Source organism: Schistocerca serialis, chromosome 4 (assembly GCF_023864345.2).
Source record: "Schistocerca serialis cubense isolate TAMUIC-IGC-003099 chromosome 4, iqSchSeri2.2, whole genome shotgun sequence".
Taxonomy (NCBI): Eukaryota; Metazoa; Arthropoda; class Insecta; order Orthoptera; family Acrididae; genus Schistocerca; species Schistocerca serialis.
Window position 1 is genome coordinate 102040635 of NC_064641.1, and position 24179 is coordinate 102064813.

A 24179-nucleotide genomic window follows, 5' to 3' on the forward strand; every position below is an offset into this window, starting at 1 on the left:
TTCGTTGCATGTTTTTCCTTAGTTCGTCGTCTAAGTACAACTGTGGAGTTAAAGTGACTGTCCGCCCGCGGTAGCTGAGTGGCCAGCGCGACAGAATGTCAATCCAAAGAGCCCGATTTCGATTCCCCGCTGGGTCGGAGATTTTCTCCGCTCAGGGACTGGGTGTTGTGTTGCCCTAATCGTCATCATTTCATCCTCATCGACGCGCAAGTCGCCGAAGTGGAGTCAAATCGAAAGACTTGCAGCCGGCGAACGGTTTGCCCGACGGGATGCCCTAGTCACACGGCATGTTTTGTAGTAAAGTGAATGAAATGCACTGCAATGAAACACTAAGTGGAGTGTACAACGGCGACACGTGGACGAACTGCATCATTTTCGATTTATCCGCTCTGCAGAATCTACAGCGGCGCCATCATCGAGGTGTTTGCCTGTAGCTGTTCTAAATCTGCATCCATACTCCACAAGCCACCTGACGGTGAGTACCTCTATCGGTTCTCCCTTCTATTCCAGTCTCGTATTGTTCGTGGAAAGAAAGATTGTCGGTATGCCTCTGTGTGGGCTCTAATATCTCTGATTTTATCCTTATCCTTCGCGTGATATACGTAGGAGGGAGCAATATACTGCTTGACTCCTCGGTGAAGGTATGTTCTCGAAACTTCAACAAAAGCCCGTACGGAGCATCTCTCTTGCAGAGTCTTCCACTGGAGTTTATCTATCATCTCTGTTACGCTTTCGCGATTACTAAATGATCTTTTAACGAAGCGCGCTGCTCTCCGTTGGATCTTCTCTATCTCTTCTATCAACCCTATCTGGTACAGATCCCACCCTGGTGAGCAGTATTCAAGCAGTGGGCGAGCAAGTGTACTGTAACCTACTTCCTTTGTTTTTGGACTGCATTTCCTTAGGATTCTTCCAATGAATCTCAGTCTGGCATCTGCTTTACCGACGATTAATTTTATATGGTCCACTGCGATGGAATGTAGATCTGAAAGAAGCTGCAGTGGCAGCCTTTCGAGATACAGCGACTATTCATAAAACACAATGAGTGTAAATAAAAGCCTGCTTGAGATTCCTGCATGCAGCCACCTCGGCATGCGGTGAGGAGGAGCACAGCATGCCGTGTGAGCTCCTGCATTCCCTCCGGCTCTACCCGAGAGTCGGGCTGCAGCTGTCCTCTCAGAAGGGAGACCCACAGACACACAGACAGGCAGGGTCACTGCGAGGCGGCGCGGGGACTCACCTGACGGCGAATCCGGCGCCCAGCGCGAACACCAGCACGATGAGCGTGCACACGCCGGCCAGCATCAGCGTCTGCACGTCCGTGTAGCCTGCAACACCACAAACACACACACCTGCAGTCAGCACCAGCGCCTGCCAGTCTGCCACCTGCCTGCCCCAATTCACGACGCGTGCCGGAGGGTGAATCTGGCACCACTGCCATCTCCCCAGTCCCCCTCCCCCCTCTCCTGCCCACCCCCACCCCGCTCTGTTCATTCACAATAGTGTCTGGCAAGAGCAACTGTAGATTAACCTCCTTATGAGATCAACTTACTCTGTTTTTACAATCGTCATCATTTCGCGACACATGTGGGAGGAACTGATGTGCTGACTCACTATTTCTGGAGCGTACGCTCTCAGTTTGGTCAGTAGACCTATCCGTCTGGAGCTCGTGATCTAATGGCGCTACCGTTGCTGCCTTTGGATCATTGGGTCCCAGATTCGATTCCCAGCCGGGTTGGGGATTTTCTCTGCCCGAGGACTGGGTGTTCGTGTTGTCCTCATCATTTCATCATCATCATCATCATCGTCGTCGTCGTCATTCGTAACAGTGGCTAGATTGGACTGTGTAAAAAACTGCACTGTGTAAAGATTGGGACTTTGTACGGGCACTGGTGACTGCGCAGTTGAGCGCCCCACAAACCAAACAGCACCCTCAGTCGACCTCTCCGTGGTGCACAACGCTCCTCTCGTAGCACCTGTCGCTGCAGTTTCACCATGACCCTCTCGCGCTTACATTTACGTCTACAACCACATGCATACTCTGCAAATCACATGTAAGTACCTAGCAGAGGGTTCGTTGAGCCACTTACACAATTCTCTATTATTCCAATCATGTACAGAGCATGAAAAAAACTAACACCTATATCTTTCCGTGCGAGCTCTGATTTCCATTATTTTATTGTGGTGATCGTTTCTCCCTATGCAGGTCGGCGTCAGCAAAATTTTTTCGCTTCGTTGGAGAAAGTTGATAATTGAAATTTCGTGAGAAGATTCGGCCGTAATGAAAAACGCCTTTGTTGTAATGATGTCCACTCCAAATCTTGTATCATTTTAGTGACACTCTCTCCCCTATTTCGCGAAGTGCTGCCCTTCTACGAACTTTCCCGATGTACTCCGTCAATCCTATCAGGTAATGATCCCACACCTCGCATCAGTAATTTGAAACAGGACTGACAAGCGTAGTGTTGGCAGGGTCTCCTTAGTAGATCTGTTACATTCCCCAACTGTCCTGCGAATAAAACACAGTCTTTGGTTAGCCTTCCCCACAACATTTTATATCTGTTCCTTCCAATTCAAGTTGTTCGTAACTGTAATTCCTAATTATATAGATTAATTTACAGCCTTTATATTTGACTGATTTATCGTGTAACCGAAGTTTAACGGATTTCTTTTAGCACTCATGTGGCTGTTCTGACACTTTTCGTTATTTAGGGTCAACTGCTAATTTACGCACCATACAGATATGTTTTCTAAATCGTTTTGCAATTTGTTTTATCTTCTGATGACTTTAATAGTCGATAAACCGGAGTGTCATCTGTAAACAACCTAAGACGGCTACTCAGATTGTGTCCCAAAACGTTTATATAGATAAGCAATAGCAAAGGGCCTATAACACTATCTTGGGGAACGCCAGAAATCACTCTTGTTTTACTCGAGGATTTTCCATCGATTGCTACGAACTCTGATCTCTCTGACAGGAAATCACGAACCCAATCACATAAATGATACGCTACTCCATAAGCACGCAATTTCACTACAAGCCGCTTGTGTGGTACAGTGTCAAAAGCGTTCCGGAAATCAAGAAATACGGAATCGATTTGAAATCCCTTGTCAATAGCACACAACTTACTACGAGCTGCTACCCAAAATATCCCAGAATTTCATTATGAAAGTTGGAGAACTACACTTACGTCGTAAAGTACACCGTCCCCATCAACGTAGTCACCTCTTGCATGTGTGGAACGATCCCAGCGTTGTTCACAATTTTGGAAGCACTCCCGGAAGTCTTTAGGGTGAAGGGTGATCGGCACCCGTTAGGAGTCGAAACATCGCCCTTCCGACACGGTTATCATCTTTGGGAACAGGCAGGAGTCGCACGGGGCTAAGACTGGCCGGTGTAAAGGATGAGGTATTGTTCCCATGGTGTTTTTTGCCAGCAATTCTTTCACGATTAGCGAGATGTGCGCCAGTGTGTTGTCACGGTGCACTAACCATTATTTCTTTTTTCACAATTCCGGCCGTTTTCACCGAAAATTTCCCTTCAGTTGCCTCAAAACCTCGCAGTAAAACAGCCCGTTGACAGTCTTACCAGATGCAACAAACCCCTTATTCCTGGTTGCTGATGATGTGGTCCTCAGTCCAGAGACTGGTTTGATGCAGCTCTCCGTGCTACTCTATCCTGTGCAAGCCTCTTCATCTCCGAGTAACTACTGCAACCAACAGCCAACGCTGCCCTCCAATGCTAAATTGATGTTTTATACATCTACATCTGCGTGTTTACTGTGCTATTCACAATAAAGTGCATGGCAGAGGGTTCAATGAACCACCTTCAAGCTGTCTGTCTACCGTTCCACTCTCGAACGGCACACGGGAAAAACGAGCGCTTAAATTATTCTGCGCGAGCCTGATTTCTCTTCTTTTATCGTGATGATCATTTCTTCCTATGTGGGTGGGTGTCAACAGAATGTTTTCGCAATCGGAGGAGAATACTGGTGATTCAAATTTCATGAGAAGATCCAGTCGCAACGAGAAACGCCTTTACTTTTAATGATTGCCACTGCAATTCACGTATCATATCTGTGACACTATCTCCCCTATTTCGCAATAATACAAAACGAGCTGCCATTCTTTGTACTTTTTCGATGTCATCCATCAGTCCCACCTGATGCGGATCCCACACCGCACAGAAATAATCCAGAATAAGGCAGACAAGTGAGGTGTAAGCAGTCTCTCTAGTAGACCTGTTGCAGCTTCTAAGTGTTCTGCCAATGAATCGCAGTCTTTGGTTTGCTCTGCCCACAATATTGTCTGTGTGATCGTTCCGATTTAGGTTATTTGTAACTGTAATCCCTACGTATTTATTGAATTTACAGCCTCCAGATTTCTTTTAGTACTCATGTGAATAACTTCACACTTTTCTTCATTCAGGGTCAATTGCCACTTTTCGCAGCATACAGATATCTTATCTAAATCATTTTGCAAGTCGTTTTTATCATCTGATGATTTTACAAGACGGTAAATGACAGCATCATCTGCAAACAATCTAAGACGGCTACTCAGATTGTCTCCAATGTCGTTAATATAGACCAGGAACAATGTTGCTGTTGTTGTGGTCTTCGTCCTGAGACCGGTTTGATGCAGCTACTCTATCCTGCGCAAGCCTCCACATCTCCCAGTACTTACCGCAACCTACATCCTTCTGAATCTGCTTAGTGTATTCATCTCTTGGTCTCTCTCCACGATTTGTACCCTCCACGCTGCCCTCCAATGCTAAATTTGTGATCCCTTGATGCCTCAGAACATGTCCACCAACCGATCCCTTCTTCTTGTCAAGTTGTGCCACAAACTCCTCCCCAATTCTATTCAATACCTCCACATCAGATATGAGATGTACCCATCTAATCTTCAGCATTCTTCTGTAGCACCACATTTCGAAAGCTTCAATTCTCTTCTTGTCCGAACTATTTATCGTCCGTGTTTCACTTCCATGCACGGCTACACACCATACAAATACTTTCAGAAACGACTTCCTGACACTTAAATCTATACTCGATGTTAACAAATTTCTCTTCTTCAGAAACGCTTTCCTTGTCATTGCCAGTCTAGATTTTATATCTTCTCTACTTCGACCATCATCAGTTAGTTTGCTCCCCAAATAGCAAAACTCCTTTACTCCTTTAAGTGTCTCATTTCCTAATCTAAGTCCATCAGCATCACCCGACTTAATTCGACTACATTCCATTATCCTCGTTTTGCTTTTGTTAATGTTCGTCTTATATCCTTCTTTTAAGACACTGTCCATTCCGTTCAACTGCTCTTCCAAGTCGTTTGCTGTCTGACAGAATTACAGTATCATCAGCGAACCTCAAAGTTTTTATTTCTTCTCCATGGATTTTAATACCTACTCCGAATTTTTCTTTCATTTCCTTTACTGCTTGCTCAATATACAGATTGAATAACATCGGGGAGAGGCTACAACACTGTCTCACTCCCTTCCAAACCACTGCTTCCCTTTCATGCCCCTCGACTCTTATAACTGCCATCTGGTTTCTGTACAAATTGTAAATAGCCTTTCGCTTTCTGTGTTTTACCCCTGCCTCCTTCAGAACTTGAAAGAGAGTATGCCACTGTCAAAAGCTTTCACTAAGTCTACAAATGTTAGAAACGTAGGTTTGCCTCTCCTAAATCTTTCTTCTATGATAAGTCGTAAGATCAGCATTGCCTCACGTGTTCCAATATTTCTACGGAATCCAAACTGATCTTCCCCGAGGTCGGCTCCTAATAATTTTTCCATTCGTCTGTAAAGTATTCGTGTTAGTACTTTGCAGCTTTAACTTATTAAACTGATGGTTCGGTAATTTTCACATCTATCAACACCTGCTTTCTTTGGGATTGGAATTATTATATTCTTCTTGAAGTCTGAGGGTATTTCGCCTGTCTCATACATCTTGCTCACAAGGTGGTACAGTTTTGTCAGGACTGGCTCTCCCAACGCTGTTAGTAGTTCTAATGGAATGTTGTCTACTCCCAGGGCCTTGTGGCGACTCAGGTCTTTCAGTGCTCTGTCAAACTCTTCACACAGTATCGTATCTCCCATTTCATCTTCATCTACATCCTCTTCCATTTCCATAATATTGTCCTCAAGTACATCGCCCTTGATAGACCCTCTATATACCCCTTCCACCTTTCTGCTTTCCCTTCTTTGCTTAGAACTGGGTTTCCATCTGAGCTCTTGATATTCATACAAGTCGTTCTCTTATCTCCAAAGGTCTCTTTCATTTTCCTGTAGGCAGTATCTATCTTACCCCTAGTGCGATAAGCCTCTACATCCTTACATTTGTCCGCTAGCCATCCCTGCTTAGCCATTATGCACTTCCTGTCGATCTCATTTTTGAGAAGTTTGTATTCCTTTTTACCTGCTTCATTTACTGCATTTTTATATTTTCTCCTTTCATCAATTAAATTCAATATATCTTCTGTTACCCAAGGATTTCTACTAGCCCTCGTCTTTTTACCTACTTGATCCTCTGCTGCCTTCATTACTTCATCCCTCAGAGCTACCCATTCTTCTTCTACTGTACTTCTTTCCCCCATTCCTATCAATTGTTCCCTTATGCACTCCCTGAAACTCTGGACAATCTCTGGTTCTTTCAGTTTAGCCAGGTACCATCCCTTTAAATTCTCACCTTTTTGCAGTTTCGTCAGTTTTAATCTACAGTTCATCATCAATAGATTGTGGTTAGAGTCCACATCTGCCCCTGGAAACGTCTTAAAATTTAAATCCTGGTTCCTAAATCTGTGTCTTACCATTATATAGTCTATCTGATACCTTCTAGTACTTCCAGGATTCTTCCGTGTGTACAACCTTCTTTTATGATTCTTGAACCAAGTGTTAGCTATAATTAAGTTATGCTCCGTGCATAATTCTGCCAGACGGCTTCCTCTTTCATTTCTTACACCCAGTACATATTCACCTACTATGTTTCCTTCTCTCCCTTTTCCTACTCTCGAATTCCAGTCACCCATGACTATTAAATTTTCGTCTCCCTTCACTACCTGAATAATTTCTTTTATCTCATCATACATTTCATCAATTTCTTCATCATCTGCAGAGCTAGTTGGCATACAAACATGTAATACTGTAGTAGGTGTGGGCTTCGGGGTTATCTTGGCCACAATAATGCGTTCACTAACCTGTTTGTAGTAGCTTACCCGCACTCCTATTTTTTTTTATTTATTATTAAACTTACTCCTGCATTACCCCTATTTGATTTTGTATCTATAATACTTTATTCACCTGACCAGAAGTCTTGTTCCTCCTGCCACCGAACTTCACTAATTCCCACTATATCTAACTTTAACCTATCCATTTCCTTTTTAAATTTTTTAACCTAGCTGTCCGATTAGGGATCTGATATTCCAAGCTCCGATCCGTAGAACGTCAGTTTTCTTTCTCCTGATAACAAAGTCCTCCTGAGTAGTCCCCGCCCGGAGATCCGAATGGGAGAGTATTTTACCTCCGGAATATTTTACCCAAGAGGACGCCATCATCACTAACCATACAGTAAAGCTGCATGCAGGAACAATAGAGGGCCTATAACACTTCCTTGGGGAACGCCGGATATTACATCTGTTTTACTCGATGATTTTCTGTCTATTACTACGTGACCTACCAACGGATCCCCTCTTTTAGTCAAGTTGTGCCACAAATTCCTCTTCCCCCCAATTCTATCAGCACCTTCTCATTAGTTACGTGATCTACCCATCTAATCTTCTGCGTTCTTCTGTAGCACCACATTTCAAAAGATTCTATTCTCCTCTTGTCTAAACTATTTATGGTCCATGCTTCACTTCCATACATGGCTACACTCCACACAAATACTTTCAAAAAAGACTTCCTGACACTTAAATCCATGCTCGATGTTAACAAATTTCTCTTCTTCAAAAACGCTTTCCTCACCATAGTCAGTCTACATTATATATCCTCTCTACTTCGACCATCATCAGCTATTTTGCTCCCCAAATAACAAAACTCATCTACTAATTTAATTCCCTGAGCATCGCCTGTTTTAATTCGACTACATTCCATTATCGTAGTTTTGGTTTCGTTGTTGTTCACATTATATCCTCCTTTCAAGACACTGTCCATTGCTTTCAACTGCTCTTCCAGGTCCTTTGCTGTCTCTGACAGAATTACAATGACATCGGAAAACCTCAAAGTCTTTATCTCTTCTCCAGCCATACTGAAAAATAAAGGGAGCAACATAAAGTACTAAATGTTCAGTAAAGTAGAGTAACATAATCGAGTGATGCAAATACACACATCAAAAAAGTTTTGCATCACCCCGGTTGCCAGAACTCTTGAAGATAGACGTTGACTGTGGATATTGTATCACAGACACAGTCCCTTTGATTGTTCAGAGACGTCACTAAACACGCCCAAAGATGTGAACAACCATGTATGAGCAGCGCCTATTTGACGGAGGGGGTCGGACAGGCGATCAGTTCCAGTCATTCCACCAGGAAGGAGGTACACGGCTCGTGTTGTCTGTAGTTCAACCATGCCTAGACGGTCAGTGCAGCTGTTCGATCGCATCCGCATTGTTACTTTGTGCCAGGAAGGGCTCTCAACAAGGGAAGCCTCCAGTCAACCAAAAGCGATGTTGTTCGGACATGGAGGAGATATAGAGAGACAGGAACTCCAGATGACACACATCGCTCAGGCCTCTCAAGGGCTTCTACTGCAGTGGATGTCCGCTACCTACGGAGTAAGGCTCGGAGGAACTTAGACAGCACCGCCATCGTGTTGAATAATGCTTTTCGTGAAGCCACAGGACATCGGGTTAGGACTCAAACTGTCCGCAGTAGGCTGCATGATGCGCGACTTCACTCCCGACGTCCATGGCGAGGTCCATGTATGCAACTACGACACCTTGCAGCGCGGTACAGATGGACCCAACAACATGCCGAATGGACCGCTCAGGATTGGCATCATGTTCTCTTCACCGATGAGTGTCGCATATGCCTTCAACCAGAAAATCGTCGGAGACGTGTTTGGAGATACCCCGATCAGGCTGAACGCCTTAGACACACTGGAGGTTCGCTGCTGTTTAGCGGTGGCATTATGTGGGACCAACGTACGCCGCTGGTGGTCATGGAAGGCACCATAATGGCTGTACGATACGTGAATGCCATCCTCCAATCGATAGTGCAACCATATCGGCAGTATACTGGCGAGGCATTCGTCTTCATGGACTACAATTCGGGCCCCCATCGTGCAAAACTTCCTTCATGGTAATGGCATCGCTCGACTAGAGTTGCCAGTATGTTCTCGAGACATGAACCTCATCGAATATGCCTGGGATAGATTGAAAAGGACTGTTCATGGACGACGTGACCCACCAACCACTCTGAGGTATCTACGACGAATCGCCGTTGTGGAGTGGAACAACATGGACCAACAGTGCCTTGATGAACTCGTGGACAGTATGCCACGACGAATACAGGTACGCATCAATGCAGGAGGACGTGCTACTGGGTATTAGAGGTACCGCTGTGTACAGCAATCTGGACCACCACCTGTGAAGGTCTCGCTGTATGGTGGTACAACATCCAATGTGTGGTTTTCATGAGCAATAAAAGGAGTGGAAATGATGTTCATGTTGATCTTTATTCATGTTGATCTCTATTCCAGTTTTCTGTACAGGTTCCGGAACTCTCGGAACCGACGTGACGCAAAACTTTTTTATGTGTGTTTTTGGATTAAAGGGACTACTCATCGAGAAGCAGATCCGTTCAGCTATCGATAGCCACACACAAAAAGAGAAAAAAAGCTTTCTAGCTTGGAGGGTAATCGTTTTACTAACTAGAGTATAAAACAAATGGTTGAAATGGCTCTGAGCACTATGGGACTTAACTGCTGAGGTCATCAGTCCCCTAGAACTTAGACCTACTTACACCTAACTAACCTAAGGGCACCACACACATCCATGCCCGAGGCAGGATTCGAACCTGCGACCGTAGCCGTCGCGCGGTTCCAGACTGAAGCGCCTAGAACCGCTCGGTCACTCCAGCTGGCAGAGTATAAAACACACACACACACACACACACACACACACACACACACACACACACACACACACACTCGCGCGCGCACACAAATACAGGGGCTGGACAGAAATATAGAAACACAAGACATTACCGCGCCTAATACGTCGTAGGAAAACCATTGGCATTCAAAACAGCTTGCAGTCGTCTCGGAATGGATAAATACAGGTCCTGTACGGTTTTCAAGAGAACGTTTCCTGCAGAGTAGTCGTAAGTGCAGGTAACGGTAATGGTGGTGGATAGTGATCACGCTCCCTTCTTTCCAGTGTAAACCACAAAGGCTCACTGCCTCTGAGTTGTGGCGACTGTGACAGCCAGGGGCCATGCGACAATTCATCGTCACCTTTACGAAACCAGTTCTGGACGATGTGAGGTGTGGGAACTGGGGCCACGCCATCTTTGAAATCAGCTTCACCATTAAGGAACAAACGTTGTACAGTGGTATGGAACAGATCAGAAAAAATGGTCACAGTTCGTAGGCAGAAATATGACCTTGCAGAGTACCCATGAGATTCATCGAATACCACGATATAGGTACCCAAATCATCACCGAATTCCGACCACGTTTCACCATTGGGACGTAAACTAGGCCAGAAGCTTTAAACACTGTGCAAAAGGACTCATCCGACCAGATGGCATTCTTCGGTGCACAGGCCAGCTCTTATAGCCTCGGCACCGAGCTTGCTTGTTACGGGCATTCGCATGGCTGATGAGTGGTTTTGGTATTGCACCTCGCCCTGTAGTTCGTCTACTTGTGGACTTCCCCTCGTTTTGTTTTGGTGCTGACGGGGTTCGCTAGGCGACGTTCACTTCCGCTGTGCCTATTGCAGCTGCTGTCCTCTTATCATTCGTCACGATCCTCTTCAATGACTCTGCGTCCCGATCATTGAACTCACACTTTCTTCCGCGTTGTGGCTTAGCGGATGATGTTTTTCCACTTTCCCTGTATGCGGTATTTTATTGTTTTACTTAGGGTATGGCAATTCAAACTGAACAGCAACAAACATTCATGAATTGCGTAATTTTACAAAATAAATAGAATTAAAGAACTAAATCAACAAATTAATATCTAAATTTTCAACCCATCCAAGGCTACCTCCGCCACTTCAAATAAATTTTCTAGATTTACGGGGTAAGCTCGTCTGCTACATCTTGTTAAAGTGTATTTGATTGCTCATTGCCACAGCCACACTGAGAAGATGTAGCCATTCCCAAACGGTGGAGGCTTGCAGCACAGATGCCTGTTCATAGATTTCCAAGCACGTCGTGGTAATTCCATGCCCTCTTGTATCGGGACGGGTCTTATTTATTATCTTTCGTAACCTAGTTGCTATCATGACATCTTAACTGCTAATATTCGTTTCTATACTGACATTGTGAATAAGGTCCGGTCTATTTGTAGCTACGAGGTCTACGATATTTCCATTGCGTGTGGGCTGCCGAGCTAGCAGCTCAAGACAGTTTTCAGGAAACCTGTTCAAAAGTATTTCGGATGACTGTCTGTCAGTACACCCTGTAATGAATCCATAGGCATCGCAATCTACACTCGGTAGACCAAAGTCACCTCCAACTGGTACTGAATGATCTGGGTACTTCTGCGATACTGACTGTAGACATTCTTTGAATGACTCTAGAACTGTCACAGCGGAATCGGGTGGCCGGTAAAAACATCCAACAAATAACTTGTGTCACCTAAACCTGCTACACACGACCAGATAACTTCACTGTCACACTCCGACCTCAATAGAGACAATATGTTTGTCAACTGCAATGAACACTCCGTTTCTTATGACTTCTAATCTGCCTTTCCGATAAACATTCTACGATTCGTTAAATACTCAGAGCTTTCCGCTTTGGATTTGCGCCAGCTCTCGGTCTTAATTAATTTTAAATTTGAGCACATGAACTTTCCTGGAAGACAGTAATTACAAATACTTCGATTGTTACTGACAAAATTTTGGCATTAGAAGTATCGAGCGATCATCAGAGCATCTCAAACTACCGTGTAGCCTAAAAAAAAAAATCATGTGTGCTCCACAAGTACTCTGCTTTGTGTAGTGCACCCGTTACGTATCAAGAGGAGTCCTACAAATCCCCACACGATAGCAGAGGTCCAGAAGTGTCCAGCCAGGACCGTCACAGAGTCGTCAGAGCCTTTGGTTGAGACGCTCCACTCGGCTTCAAACTGATGGACCTCGATCAACTCTGAACAATGCTGCAAATTGGGAGCTCAGCATGAAACCCACAAGTGAGGACAACAGTCTGCACCACCTCCGACAGCCGCCTTTATGAACTGAGGATGTCGCTTAGAACCCATGCGACAGGCGTCGTTGGTGCCGACATGAGCCACAACTTGCGGATGACTGCACCCTGCACGCTCATTAGCCACAAGCGAGACCGTCAACACATCTTGGATGAGGCCCTCTGTCAGACATACCGAACGCACATTGGCTTTATTTCCAGCCCTGAACACTGCCTGCGTAAGGGGCCCCATAACGCGCCTTATGTTGGAGCTCCAGATAACCCTCCCTCTATATGCCAGCTCAGATCCTGCTGAAGGAGGGGCCACCTGTCCTCTGACAGAGTGAATGGGCTTGACCAGACAGCCAGTCTTCACTATGGCCTTCAGCCTAGAGCGACATGAACGCATTACCACTCCCCCTTCTGTGAAGGTGGATCCATCGCCAACGCTACAACCCGAGGCAGCAGCCTGAAGTTGACTGATTGTATCCAAAAGCGCATTCAGCAGTTCGCGACCTACAGCCAGCTCCTCCTATATCTGCACAGTATGCACACATCCTAATCATCGTAGCAAGACTAATAGAAGAGGTATACTAAAAAAGCAGACAGAATCCTACATATGCAACTTGCTACCCTCCTGATACGTCGCCAATGGGCGCTGATGCTTTAATGAGCTGGCTGTTCAGTGAGTAACTATAGCGCTACAGACTGAATGAATTCATCCTTACAAAAACGCTAGATTGAACCTCATAAACGCAAAAACAGACAGAAATTTAGTAAATATACTACGGGGAAAACACAGAAAAAGAGAGACAATTTACCGCTTTTCTGATCACGACTGACAGTCGTACTGTACAGAGGACGCTGATCAAATACAAAAACCCCACCTGCAGGCTCGGAAAGTTTTTCCATTACGTTCGAGCACGCATTTACCACGGTGTTTGCACTTTTTTGTCCGGACCCCAGTTTCTGTGGCACTTACCCTGCGCAAAGTCCCTGGGGTCGATGCCGCCGCCGTCGTCGATGTTGGCGAAGGCGGCGGACGAGTTGGCGGCTCGCGGCTCCGTGCTGGAACCATTTCCAGGGCTGGAACTGGAGGTGCTGACGTTGGCAGCGGCGGCGGCGGTCGCCACGGCCGCGGCGCCGAGCACGCGCCCCGCCACCAGCAGGCCGGCGGAGACGGCGCAGACGTCGACGGCGCTCGCCATGTCTGCGCTCAGGCGGCGCGGCAGCCGGTGCTGCGGGCGCGCATGGCGGCTCCCCTGCAGGCACGCAGACCGGCGCTTTCAGGACGCGGCTGGACACAGCGGAGGAAGCACAGGCGGCGGAGGGTTCAAAAAATGGTTCGAATAGCTCCGAGCACTATGGGACTTAACATCTGAGGTTATCAGTCTCCTAGAACTGAGAACTACTTAAACCTAATTAACCTAAGGACATCACACACATCCATGCACGAGGCAGGATTCGAACCTGCGACCGTAGCGGTCGCGCGGTTCCAGACTGAAGCGCCTAGAACCGCTCGGCCACACAATGGCCTGCCGGAGGGTTCACTCCGGTCGTAATGGTTGGTTGGTTGCTTGATTTGGGGGCGGGGACTAGACAGAGAAGCCGTCGGTCCCATCGGATTAGGGAAGGACAGGGGAGGAAGTCATCGGTGCCCTTTCACAGGAACCATCCCGGCATTTAGCTGAAGCGATTTAGGGAAACCACGGGAAACCTAAATCACTATGGACGGACGCGGGTTTGAACCGTCGTCTTCCCGAATGCGAGTCCAGTGTGCTAACCACTCCTCCACCTCGCTTTGTCGGGGGTAACGACTGGGGCGTTCTGAGTGACTGATTGAGCACTCACAAGTCTCATTCGCTGTGCCACAGACATTCCTAAATCATTTTAATTGTGCGGAGTATGCCACGCGGGATTAGGCGAACGGTCTAAGGCGCTGCAGGCATGGACTGTGCGGCTGGTCCCGGGGGAGGTTCGAGTCCTCCTTCGGTCATGGGTGTGTGTGTTAGTCCTTAGGATAATTTAGGTTAAGTAGAGTGTAAGCTTAGGGACTGATGACCTTAGCAGTTAAGTCCCATAAGATTCCACACACATTTGAAAATTTTTTTGTGCGGAGTAATTTGACCGATAAACGGCAGCCTTTCCTCAGGAGACAATTAACATGAAGAAGTGAGCTCATTTCTAAACAGAGATTTGCTGCGTTGTATCACTCGTAGAACATATCTACACAGGGAATAACAGCTCCGCAGTAGAGCCTTCTGTGGGCCACGGTTGAGATCCCAGTACGTTTGTTAGTAGCGGATAGAAAGGTTTTGTTCTTAGACATTTCCTACCGGAAGCCCTGTGAAGGGTAAAACGTGGCTCTCGAGTAAAAACCACAGCAGTGCGACAGACAGTGTTGTCAAGCAGATTAGTGTCGGTACTCTCTGTTTATTGAAATATCATGATTATTAAATTATAATAATCATTAAAACTAGTTTACTGCATCAGAGGTAATCTTCAAGTGGATTAAAGCAGAATAAGAAGAAAAAGAAAAAAGTACAAAGACCCACAACTTTATACTGTATGATCATATATATATATATATATATATATATATATATATATATCGCCATCAGTCGTTTATCACCCAGCATAGATCAAAGGAGTCCCGAAGATCATGTGTATCACACCTGCAGCCAGAATGCTGCAGACAGCCCTTGAAAAATATTTCAGTGGCATGTTCTCATGAAAGACACAATTTCTTTTTCTATATTTTCTACAGATAGCAGAAGGAGGTAAATTATGGTTTTGTCTTCAGACATTCATTGTGTAGTGCTGCTGCCAATATTATATGCTCCTGCCAAAAAATTAGTACTTTCTTTTAATCGATTTGTTTGATGCTCATTAATAATACACACACTATGTGATCAAATGTATCCGGACACCCCCGCCCCCCAAAACATTCGTCTTTTAATATTAGGTGCATCGTGCTGCCACCTACTGCCAGGTATTCCATATCAGCGACCTCAATAGTCATTAGACATCGTGAGAGAGCAGAATCGGGCGCTCCGCGAAACTCACGGACTTCGAACGTGGTTAGATGATTTGGTGTCACTTGTGCCATACGTATGTAGGCGAGATTTCCACACTACTAGACATCTCTAGGTCTACTGTTTCCGATGTGATGGTGAAGTGGAAACATGAAGGGACACGCACAGCACAAAAGCGCACAGGCCGACCTCGCCTGTTGACTGACAGACCGCCAACAGTTGATGAGGTTCGTAATGTATACAGACTATCACACAGGAATTCCAATCAGCATCAGGATCCACTGGAAGTACTATGACAGTTAGGTGGGAGGTGATAAAACTTCCCAGATGACAGAAAGCGTCATTATCCAGTGGAACTGCGGCGGTTTTTTCTCCCACCTGGCCGAGTTATGTCAACTTTTAAGCGTTAAACCTGCTTTTTGCTTTTTCCTTCAGGAAACCTGGTTTCCCGCAATGCAGACCCCCTCCCTTTCTGGCTATTGGGGGTGCTACAAAAACCGTCATGTCTGTGACAGACTGTCATGTGGAGTTTGTATCTTTGTCCTTACCTGTGCCTGTAACGAACCTGTGCCCCTTCAAACGCCTCTAGAAGCTGTGGCTGTCTTGGTGAAGCCAATGCAGGAAAGTACCATCTGTAATACCCACCTCCCTCCTGATGGTGACACACCGCCCCATGTATTGGCTGCACTCATTTCGCAACTCCCCCACTTTTTCTTCCTCTGTGCGATTTTAATGTCCATAATCCTTTGTGGGGTGGAACCAAGGTTACTGTCCACGGCAAAGATGTTGAGGACCTTCTAACTCAACTCGACCTTTGCTTCCTAAATGCAGGTGCCCCCACATATTTCAGTGTGGCACATGGCACATACTCGGCCTGGCCTTCAGCCTGGCCTTCTCCTATCTATCCACTGGAGAACTCATGACAACTTGCGTGGTAGTGACCACTTTCCACTCTTCCTGTCCCTACCCCAGCTTTACTCACCTGGAAAAGGGCTCTTATAAAAGCTAGCTGGGAAGATTTCACCTCTGCTTCCACTGTTAGCAGCATTGAATCTCCGTTGCGTAGCAACATCGGTGAGGTGATCCAGACCATCACTACCACACACTGTTGCCGCAGGTGAACTGGGTTGCCCCAGCGGAAGTCAGTGCTTTGGTGATCAAAGGAAATAGCTGTGGTGATTAGAAACCGTAGGTGAGCCCTCCAACGTCATAAGCACCACCCGTCCCAGGAGAACCTCATTGCCTACAAATGGCTCCCTGCCCAGCTCCACCCACTCATTAAACGACTGAAGCAAGAGTGTTGGGAACGATATGTCTCCACCATTGGAACACGAACCTCTCCTTCCCGTGTTTGGACCAAGCTCAGACGCCTTTATGGATATCAAACCCCTGCAGGTACACCTGGAATTTCCACACATGGAGCTGTATCTGCCCAATCTAGACATAATTTTAAAGCATCTTGCCGTGAATTATGCTCACATCTCTGTGTCTGAGAATTACCGCCCTGCCTTTCATCTCCTAAAACAGGTAGTGGAATGACAACACCTATCTTTTGCTCCATGCCAACCTTGAGTCATACAAGGCTCCTTTCAGCGAGTGGGAATTCCTCAGTGCCCTTGCTAATTGCCCTGATAATCCATTGCACCAGAACAAATCCATTCCCAAATGATTATGAAGTGGATTACTAACGCCACCTCCTCGCTGTCTTCAACCGCATCTGGAGCGATGGCGGATTCCCGTCGCAATGGCGAGAAAGTACCACCATTCTAATAATGAAATCTGGTGAGAATCCACTAGATGTGGATAGCTGTCGTCCTGTCAGCCTCACCAACATTCTGTGAAAGCTGCTCGAACCTATGGTAACCAGTGGTTGTGTTGACACCTTGGATCTTGGGGTCTTCTGGTTCTGTCCCAGGGCAATTTTCGTCAAGGGCACTCCACCACTGACAGCTTGGTCCACTTTGAGTCTGCCATCCCATCGGCCTTTTCCCGGAGACGACACCTTATTGCCGTCTTTTTTGACCTCACGAAAGCCTACGATACCACTTGGTGACACCACATCCTCGCTACTCTGCATGAGTAGGGTCTCTAGGGTCCGCTTCTGATTCTGATACGGAACTTCTTGCCGCTTCACAGTTTCAGAGTTCGTGTCGGTACTTCAATCAGTTTGCCCCTTATCGAGGAGAATGGGGTCCTGCATAGCTCTGTCCTGAGTGTCCCACTCTTTTTAATTGCTGTTAATGGTCTCACACTAGCAGTAGGTTCTCCAGTACCTCCACTCCTAATGCTGACGATTTTTGTATTTTCTTCTGTTCCTTCTCTATTGGTGTGACTGAACGTCTACTGCAGGGAGCCATACGAAGAGAGCAGTCATGGGCCCTCACTCACTTTAAGTTTTGAACCAATGAGACTTGTATCATGCACTTCTGTTATTGTTGTACTGTCCATCCCCATTCGGAACTTTAACTTCATGACCAACTGCTTAATGTATGGAGACTTACCGCTTTTTGGGACTGGTCTTTGATGCCCACTTAACTTGGCTTCCCCTTCAACTTAAGAACAAGTGCTGGTGGCATCTTGATATTTTTAATGCCTGAGCCACACCAAATGAGGTGCTGGTCGCTCTACATTGCTGCAGCTGTACAAAGCCCTTGTGCAGTCCCGTCTTTACTATGGGAGCTTGGCGTATGGTTCAGCATCACCCTCAGCATTGCAAGTGCTGGGCTGTATCCACCACTGTGGAGTTCGGTTTGCAATGGGAGCTTCGCAGACCAGTCCACTGGGCAGCCTCCTCGTAGTGGCTGGCATTCGTCCATTGCAGATGAAGTGACAGCAACTGGTTGTGAATTATACCGCCCGTATTCATAGTTCGCCTCACCATCGAAATTACCGTCTCCTTTCCCATAACATGGCCATCCATTTCCCATGACAGCAGTCCAGATCGGGGATTCCAATTGCAGCCCGTGTCTGGTCGTTTCTTATTGAACTCGACTTTCTTCCAATACTACTCACATACGCCTCCATGGCCCATGCCTCCGGTCCGGCAACACCTCACCAAATATCATTTTAAAAAAGGGGAAGGGGGACTGGTGAATGAAAAACTTACTGTCAACTATTTAATTCAGATAATATGCAGAGTGCGACAACGATAACGTACCAGTGATCGCGTCAATAATAATGGGAATCGAGAAACATTCGGGTAAAGAATAAGGCATTATTAGACACTCACACTAACTCGGCTTCACACAGTGAGGCCTTTTTCTCAACTGGTTCCGAAAAGTTTCACTGGCTGTGGCTGCAGCTATCTTACACAACAGGAAAGTTCCGCACAGTGTCGGTACATCAGAGGAAACGATTAGTTCGTGCGTGACTTTTTGGACTTTGTTTCAGGAGAAATTTTCAGGACGTTCTGTGCCAGGAAGACGCACCATACAGGAACTGACTGAAGAATGGCGGCATACAGGATCGGCAGGTGCAGGATAATGTTCTCGTAAGTCAACCGGGAGACCGAGCCAACAGGTTCGTGCGTGTGAGAGAGGTGTAGACGAATTTTAAGGGGACTGAAGTTGAAACCGTGCCGGATGAGTGTTGCGCAAGAAATGAAGGAGCCTGACCTGCAGAAGAGAGAACATTTATGTTCACGGCTGTAGAGAAATTTTGACAGTGGTGTCTTGGACGCACTAAGGCTCCTCACGAATGACGAGGCGCGGTCCCAACTGTCTGGCTACATAAATTCCCAAAACAACCTTTACTGAGCGACAGAAAATCCACGCGCGGTCCACCAGGCATCCTTGCATGGCGAAAAGATTGGTGTTCGGTGGGCCATTTTTGCCACACGCTTTATGAGGCCCATAGCCCTTGAGACAACAGTGAATAGTGATGTGCAGTCGGGAATCCTGGAGGAGTTTTATTCAAACTTGACAGAAGACGAGCGTCAATTATGTTACTTTGAGGAGGACTGTGCAACATGCCATACATCAGCTGCATCACTGTCCCGCGTGCGTGAGATGTTTACACCAGAGAGAACAATCTGTAAAGGCTTGTGGTCTTGTCGGTCACCAGACGTCCACTTGTGACTTCCGCTTGTGGGGGACTGTTAAAGGGAAGAGCATACGAAACAAATCCACACACTCTTGAAAAACCAGGATCCATGATATCATCAACAGTATCACAACACAAGAACTCACAAGGGTATACCTATATGAATCTCCTCAAGCGTACTCACGTGTGTGCTGAACTGGGGGGAGGTCACTTGCATCACCTTCTGAGGAGGTAAGTGATCATATTCAATACATTACATTTCATTTTATGTCGATGTGTAGGCTTTACCGGGCGGTTTTTGTGCCACACCCTGATAACATTTTGTTTTCTAAAATTAATCCCGAGCCAAGACAATATTACAGTGCCGAAGAATCCTTGTAGCCACTCTGAACGGAACTGAATGGCTTACGCGGGTGCACTTCCGGCGTTCTCCGATTTGAGACAGCTTTCCCACAAGTGAGTCAGATTTCATTCGGGGAGTTCCCCTCCGCGACAAAGGAAATCACTGCGCGTCAGTCGGCGAGTCAGTCGTGATGTTCTGCAACGACATAAAGCCGATGTTATTCAGTCGAACATACATTTGTGTAAATACCATCACAGAGCGTATGTTAAGCGAGCAAGATGTTAATCGTTTGCGGAAGGAACCTAAGCCGAAGTTCACCGACGGAAATTCTCTCAGTGATCATTTAAACCAAGAGATTGAGAAGCTATTTTCGATGTGACCTTTCATCTGCTGAGTGAGTAGAGATTCAGTGACATTTAACGTGTAGAAAATATCAATAAAAGATAAAATTTTTAGACATCGGTCAAAACTATTAATGCTATTTTAGTAACGCCTTTTTGTCTGCCTGTCCATCTGAAAACTGCCCAGATGTGGTATTTTTAAAATAAAGTATTTATAGTCTGGTTTAGAAACACTATTAAATACACTTTCTAAATAAACCACGTTTTTTAAGGTGTTAAAAACAAATTTTAAAAAATTCATTTTTACGTGTTTTTACACAACTGCGGGGCAAACCCACTTGAGGGGGATGCGGTACCACAATTACTCACCACATTTCACTAAGGGGAGAGGAGAACTATTTTGGAAAAAAAAAAGTCTCATATGATTAATGGACTTCCCTAAACTTCTATTGCATGCAGTGCAGCCGGCGCCGTTTTACCACGACTAAGCGGGCCCACACACACTCAATATTTATTGCGCAATACTGATAATTACACAGTAGTATTGACCTTCTCAGAGCTATGCTGACGGCTTGCGCAATATGTCGAACGAGGCTGCAGAGATTTAAGAATATAGACGCTCTCTCAATATCTTTCACAATATATTTTGTCCAGTAACCGTCGTATTGCACAATAAACGCAGTTCCTGGCAAGACGCAGAAGAATTCAGTTCAGTCCAAACGAATTTTGACAAATAACGAAACAAAGTAAATGGCAAAAGATTCGGGAGTGTGCTGGACGTCATATTAAAGTACGTTGAGAAATTAAGTTTTTGACCGTTTAGGAAATGCCATATGACTCGTTTTCCACAGTGGCACAGGAGACAGAAGGTCATGGCGCAATGACTGTAGCCATAAAAGTTCGTTTTACTTGTAGCGGGTTTTAGAATTGCAAAATAAGATCAGTGCGCGTATATGTTGGTTTCTTCCTCACAACAGTTGTCACATTACGGACATAAGACACTGTAAACTTCCAATCAGTAATCATCAAATAATTATTTCGTTTGCAAAAGTTGTTTCAGTAGTGGAACACATAGGAGGCAACATACGTATATGATAAATTTAACAACTTCTTTGTTTAATTTGTGACTGGCTATTGTCGTGCTTTGAAAATTTGTGCTGCAGCGAACGAGCCCCCTCCTCTATTGAAATGTCTATTGAAAGCTTTTCAGTTTCGTCTTCTGTACAATTTCTTCTTGAGTTTTGCAAGGCGAACAATTTCAACGGAACACATGCGACTTGCACGTCGTCCAGCACTGACATGCTGACTACAAAGAGAGAGTACTAACTGACACGTCTCGAGCATACATATTGACCAATAATATTGTGTCATTCTAGGTTTCGCACTTTCGCGCAATATATTGACACAATTTTCTTGCGTATTTAAGGACTGAGTGTTAAAGTCCGCTTAACAGCGGGAAACGGGGCCCCCACACTGCTTGTCGGCGATCCGAAGAGGACCACCAACTGTCAGTAAGACGTGTGCGTCCCTCTCTCCTAACACCGACCACTGTTATTTCGTCTATCCTATCAATAAAAATGCAAATATTCCTTTACTCAAAATAGTGTATCTCCGAAAGTTTCTGACCGATTGATTCGAAATTTTGACACAACGTTGAATGTTAACAGGGGCGTGTTTTTAGGTACGTAATTCCTTAATACAAGTATATTTTTAATACATATAATAAATATATATTTAATATGTAAAGGGAAACGTTGTTACCAAAAATTTCAAAATGTGCCTTTCTGATATACTTCATATTTTTGCACATTACTGTAATAAACGTTTAGAACAGACACATTATGTACTTTTTAATACGTAAATATATGTGTATAAAATACACAATAATGAAGCGTTGTTAGCAAAGATGAAAATTATTTTCATGGCTTACTGTATTACGACTGGAATACTACTATAGAATCTGAATTTGCAACAACAATGAACAAGGTCAAGTGGACAGAGAGAGGGAGAAGCAGATGGACAGATGAGCGGATGAAATGGGCAACCAAAATAGGATGGAGGAGACAGGCAGGGAGAGGGGGCAGGCAGGAGGAGATGAAGAGAGAGATGGGGGAGGTGAAGGTGGATAGAGGAGGAGGTGGTGGGTAGAGAGAGGGAGAAGGACAGAGACAGGGGAGATAAGGGGATTAGCACGTGTCTCCAATCCCCAAACAGAAACGAGAATGAAAATTTCACTCTCCAGCGGAGTGTCCGCTAATATCAAATTTCCTGGGAGATTAAAATTGTGTGCCGGATCGAGCCTCGAACTCGGGATCTTTGGTTTTCGCGGGCAAGTGCTCTGCCAACTTAGCTAGCCATGCACGACTCACGACGCCTCCGCACAGCTTTAATTCTGCCAGTACCTCGTCTTCTATCTTCCAACCCTCGTAGAAGCTCCTCTGCATATCTTGCAGAGCTAGCACTCATGGAGGAAAGGAAGGCAGGCCGGAATTAAAGCTGTGCTTGGGTAGCTCAGTTGGTAGAGCACTTGCTCGCGAAAGGTAAGTTCCCGAATTCGAGTCTCGGTCGGGTACACAGTTTTAATCTGCCAGGAAGTTTCATATTAGAAACGCATGCATTCTCATTTCTTTCTTTTCCATTTAAGCAGTTCGAACCACAGCGAAGCGTGACCCGGTACTGGTAGTCGCCAGTAAAATCTGAGAAACTGGACATCGTCCGTGCTACGACACTGCTGTTAATGACGCAATACACTCCACAAATAAATTTGTGTACGTCTTGAGGGAGGCGGCGGTAACACAGCCAAAACTTACATAAATGTAACACTCTAGCATTCTAAGCCGTCCACCACCGTAGACGATTGCTCCACATGAGGGAATCTCATGCGGGGGACCCTGTGTGGATTCGCGGTACTGCGAGGGATGTTTCTTCAGCTGGAGGACTGAACCGTACCGTGGTGCACCCGGCCACAGCTTCATGACGCCGGCTGGGGAGCTTTCTGAGTGAGAAGTGGAGGGCTGGGAGTGCGTCAGGGCGCGTGAAGTCCCTGTCGTGCCCTCCACACCACCCTCATCCGGTGGTGATTGGCTCAGGACGATGATCTATCGCTTGACTACCGCGTGGTCTGCAGGGTCTGTGGGCGGGACTTCCTTTCAATTTTAGCATTTTGTGTATTTTATCAAATGTCTCTGCAGAACATGTAGAATGGTTCTAATGAGATAATCGGATGGCTCAGCAGACTCGCTACAAAGCTTCCTTCCGATTCTGGCCTCGAAAAAAAGAAACGAACAGCAGTGTGATATTATTCATCTCGAAACTTCCAGAAATGTGTAACACTTGCTGCACCACAGACGTCACGCGAGTGGTCAGAACGGCCGGAAATGTCACGTTAGGCGGCTGCAGCGGACGACCACAGGATGTGAGGTTGTGGGCGGCCGTACCTTACCCTGCGGAAGGCTCCGACAAAGACAGACACTTGGGGGCGCCGGCTCGGCTTCTGGCTCAGCGTCCCTCGGTCTCCCATCTCATCTTCCGCCGCAATTCGCCCTTCCCCTCCCCCTGGAAGCCCACCACTTCGTCTCCTCGGCCTTCCCCTCCCGCTACCCATCTTCCCCTCACCGCCACACACTTTCGCAGCTCCTGCCAACTTCTGCTCCTGCTACCGTACGACCTAATGTACCGCTTTGACGGAGCTAACTCACGGGAGTTCGAGTTCTCTCTGCAACGCGTCTCTGTCAACATTCCCATTTCCAACTTCTCTAGAAACTCCGAAGCTCTGTTCAATTATTCACTCGCTATCTTCTGCCTCACCGTCACCCTACAATTGACCCTTGTCTGTAAACTTTATCTGCCCACCCCTAGATACTTATTTGCAAGCATTACCTACCTACTGTTACGACTTTTACCTGTTCCTTCTGTAAGTAGGCTGTTTAGGTTTTTATGTTGGTAACGCCACGTAGCGCTCTGTATGTAAATCACTGACTGTGCTGTGTGCAGTCTGTGGTTGGTTTGCATTGTTGCAATATTTGGTAGTGTAGTGTTGGGCAGTTGGATGTGAGCCGCCAACAGTGGTGG

The 24179-nt window shown here is 46.0% G+C and overlaps 1 protein-coding gene across 1 annotated transcript in view; it reads right to left on the reverse strand.

Moving 5' to 3' along the window:
* The window catches only part of LOC126474289 (uncharacterized), a 176557-nt gene extending 152929 nt beyond the window's left edge, over positions 1–23628 (reverse strand). The window contains exons 1-3 of the mRNA XM_050101753.1: positions 23546–23628; positions 13331–13416; positions 1241–1328 (exon numbers count right to left, since the gene is read on the reverse strand). Coding sequence (XP_049957710.1) covers positions 1241–1328; positions 13331–13416; positions 23546–23628 — 257 coding nt within the window. The remainder of the gene's footprint in view (positions 1–1240; positions 1329–13330; positions 13417–23545) is intronic.
* Between the last annotated feature and the right edge of the window lie 551 nt (positions 23629–24179).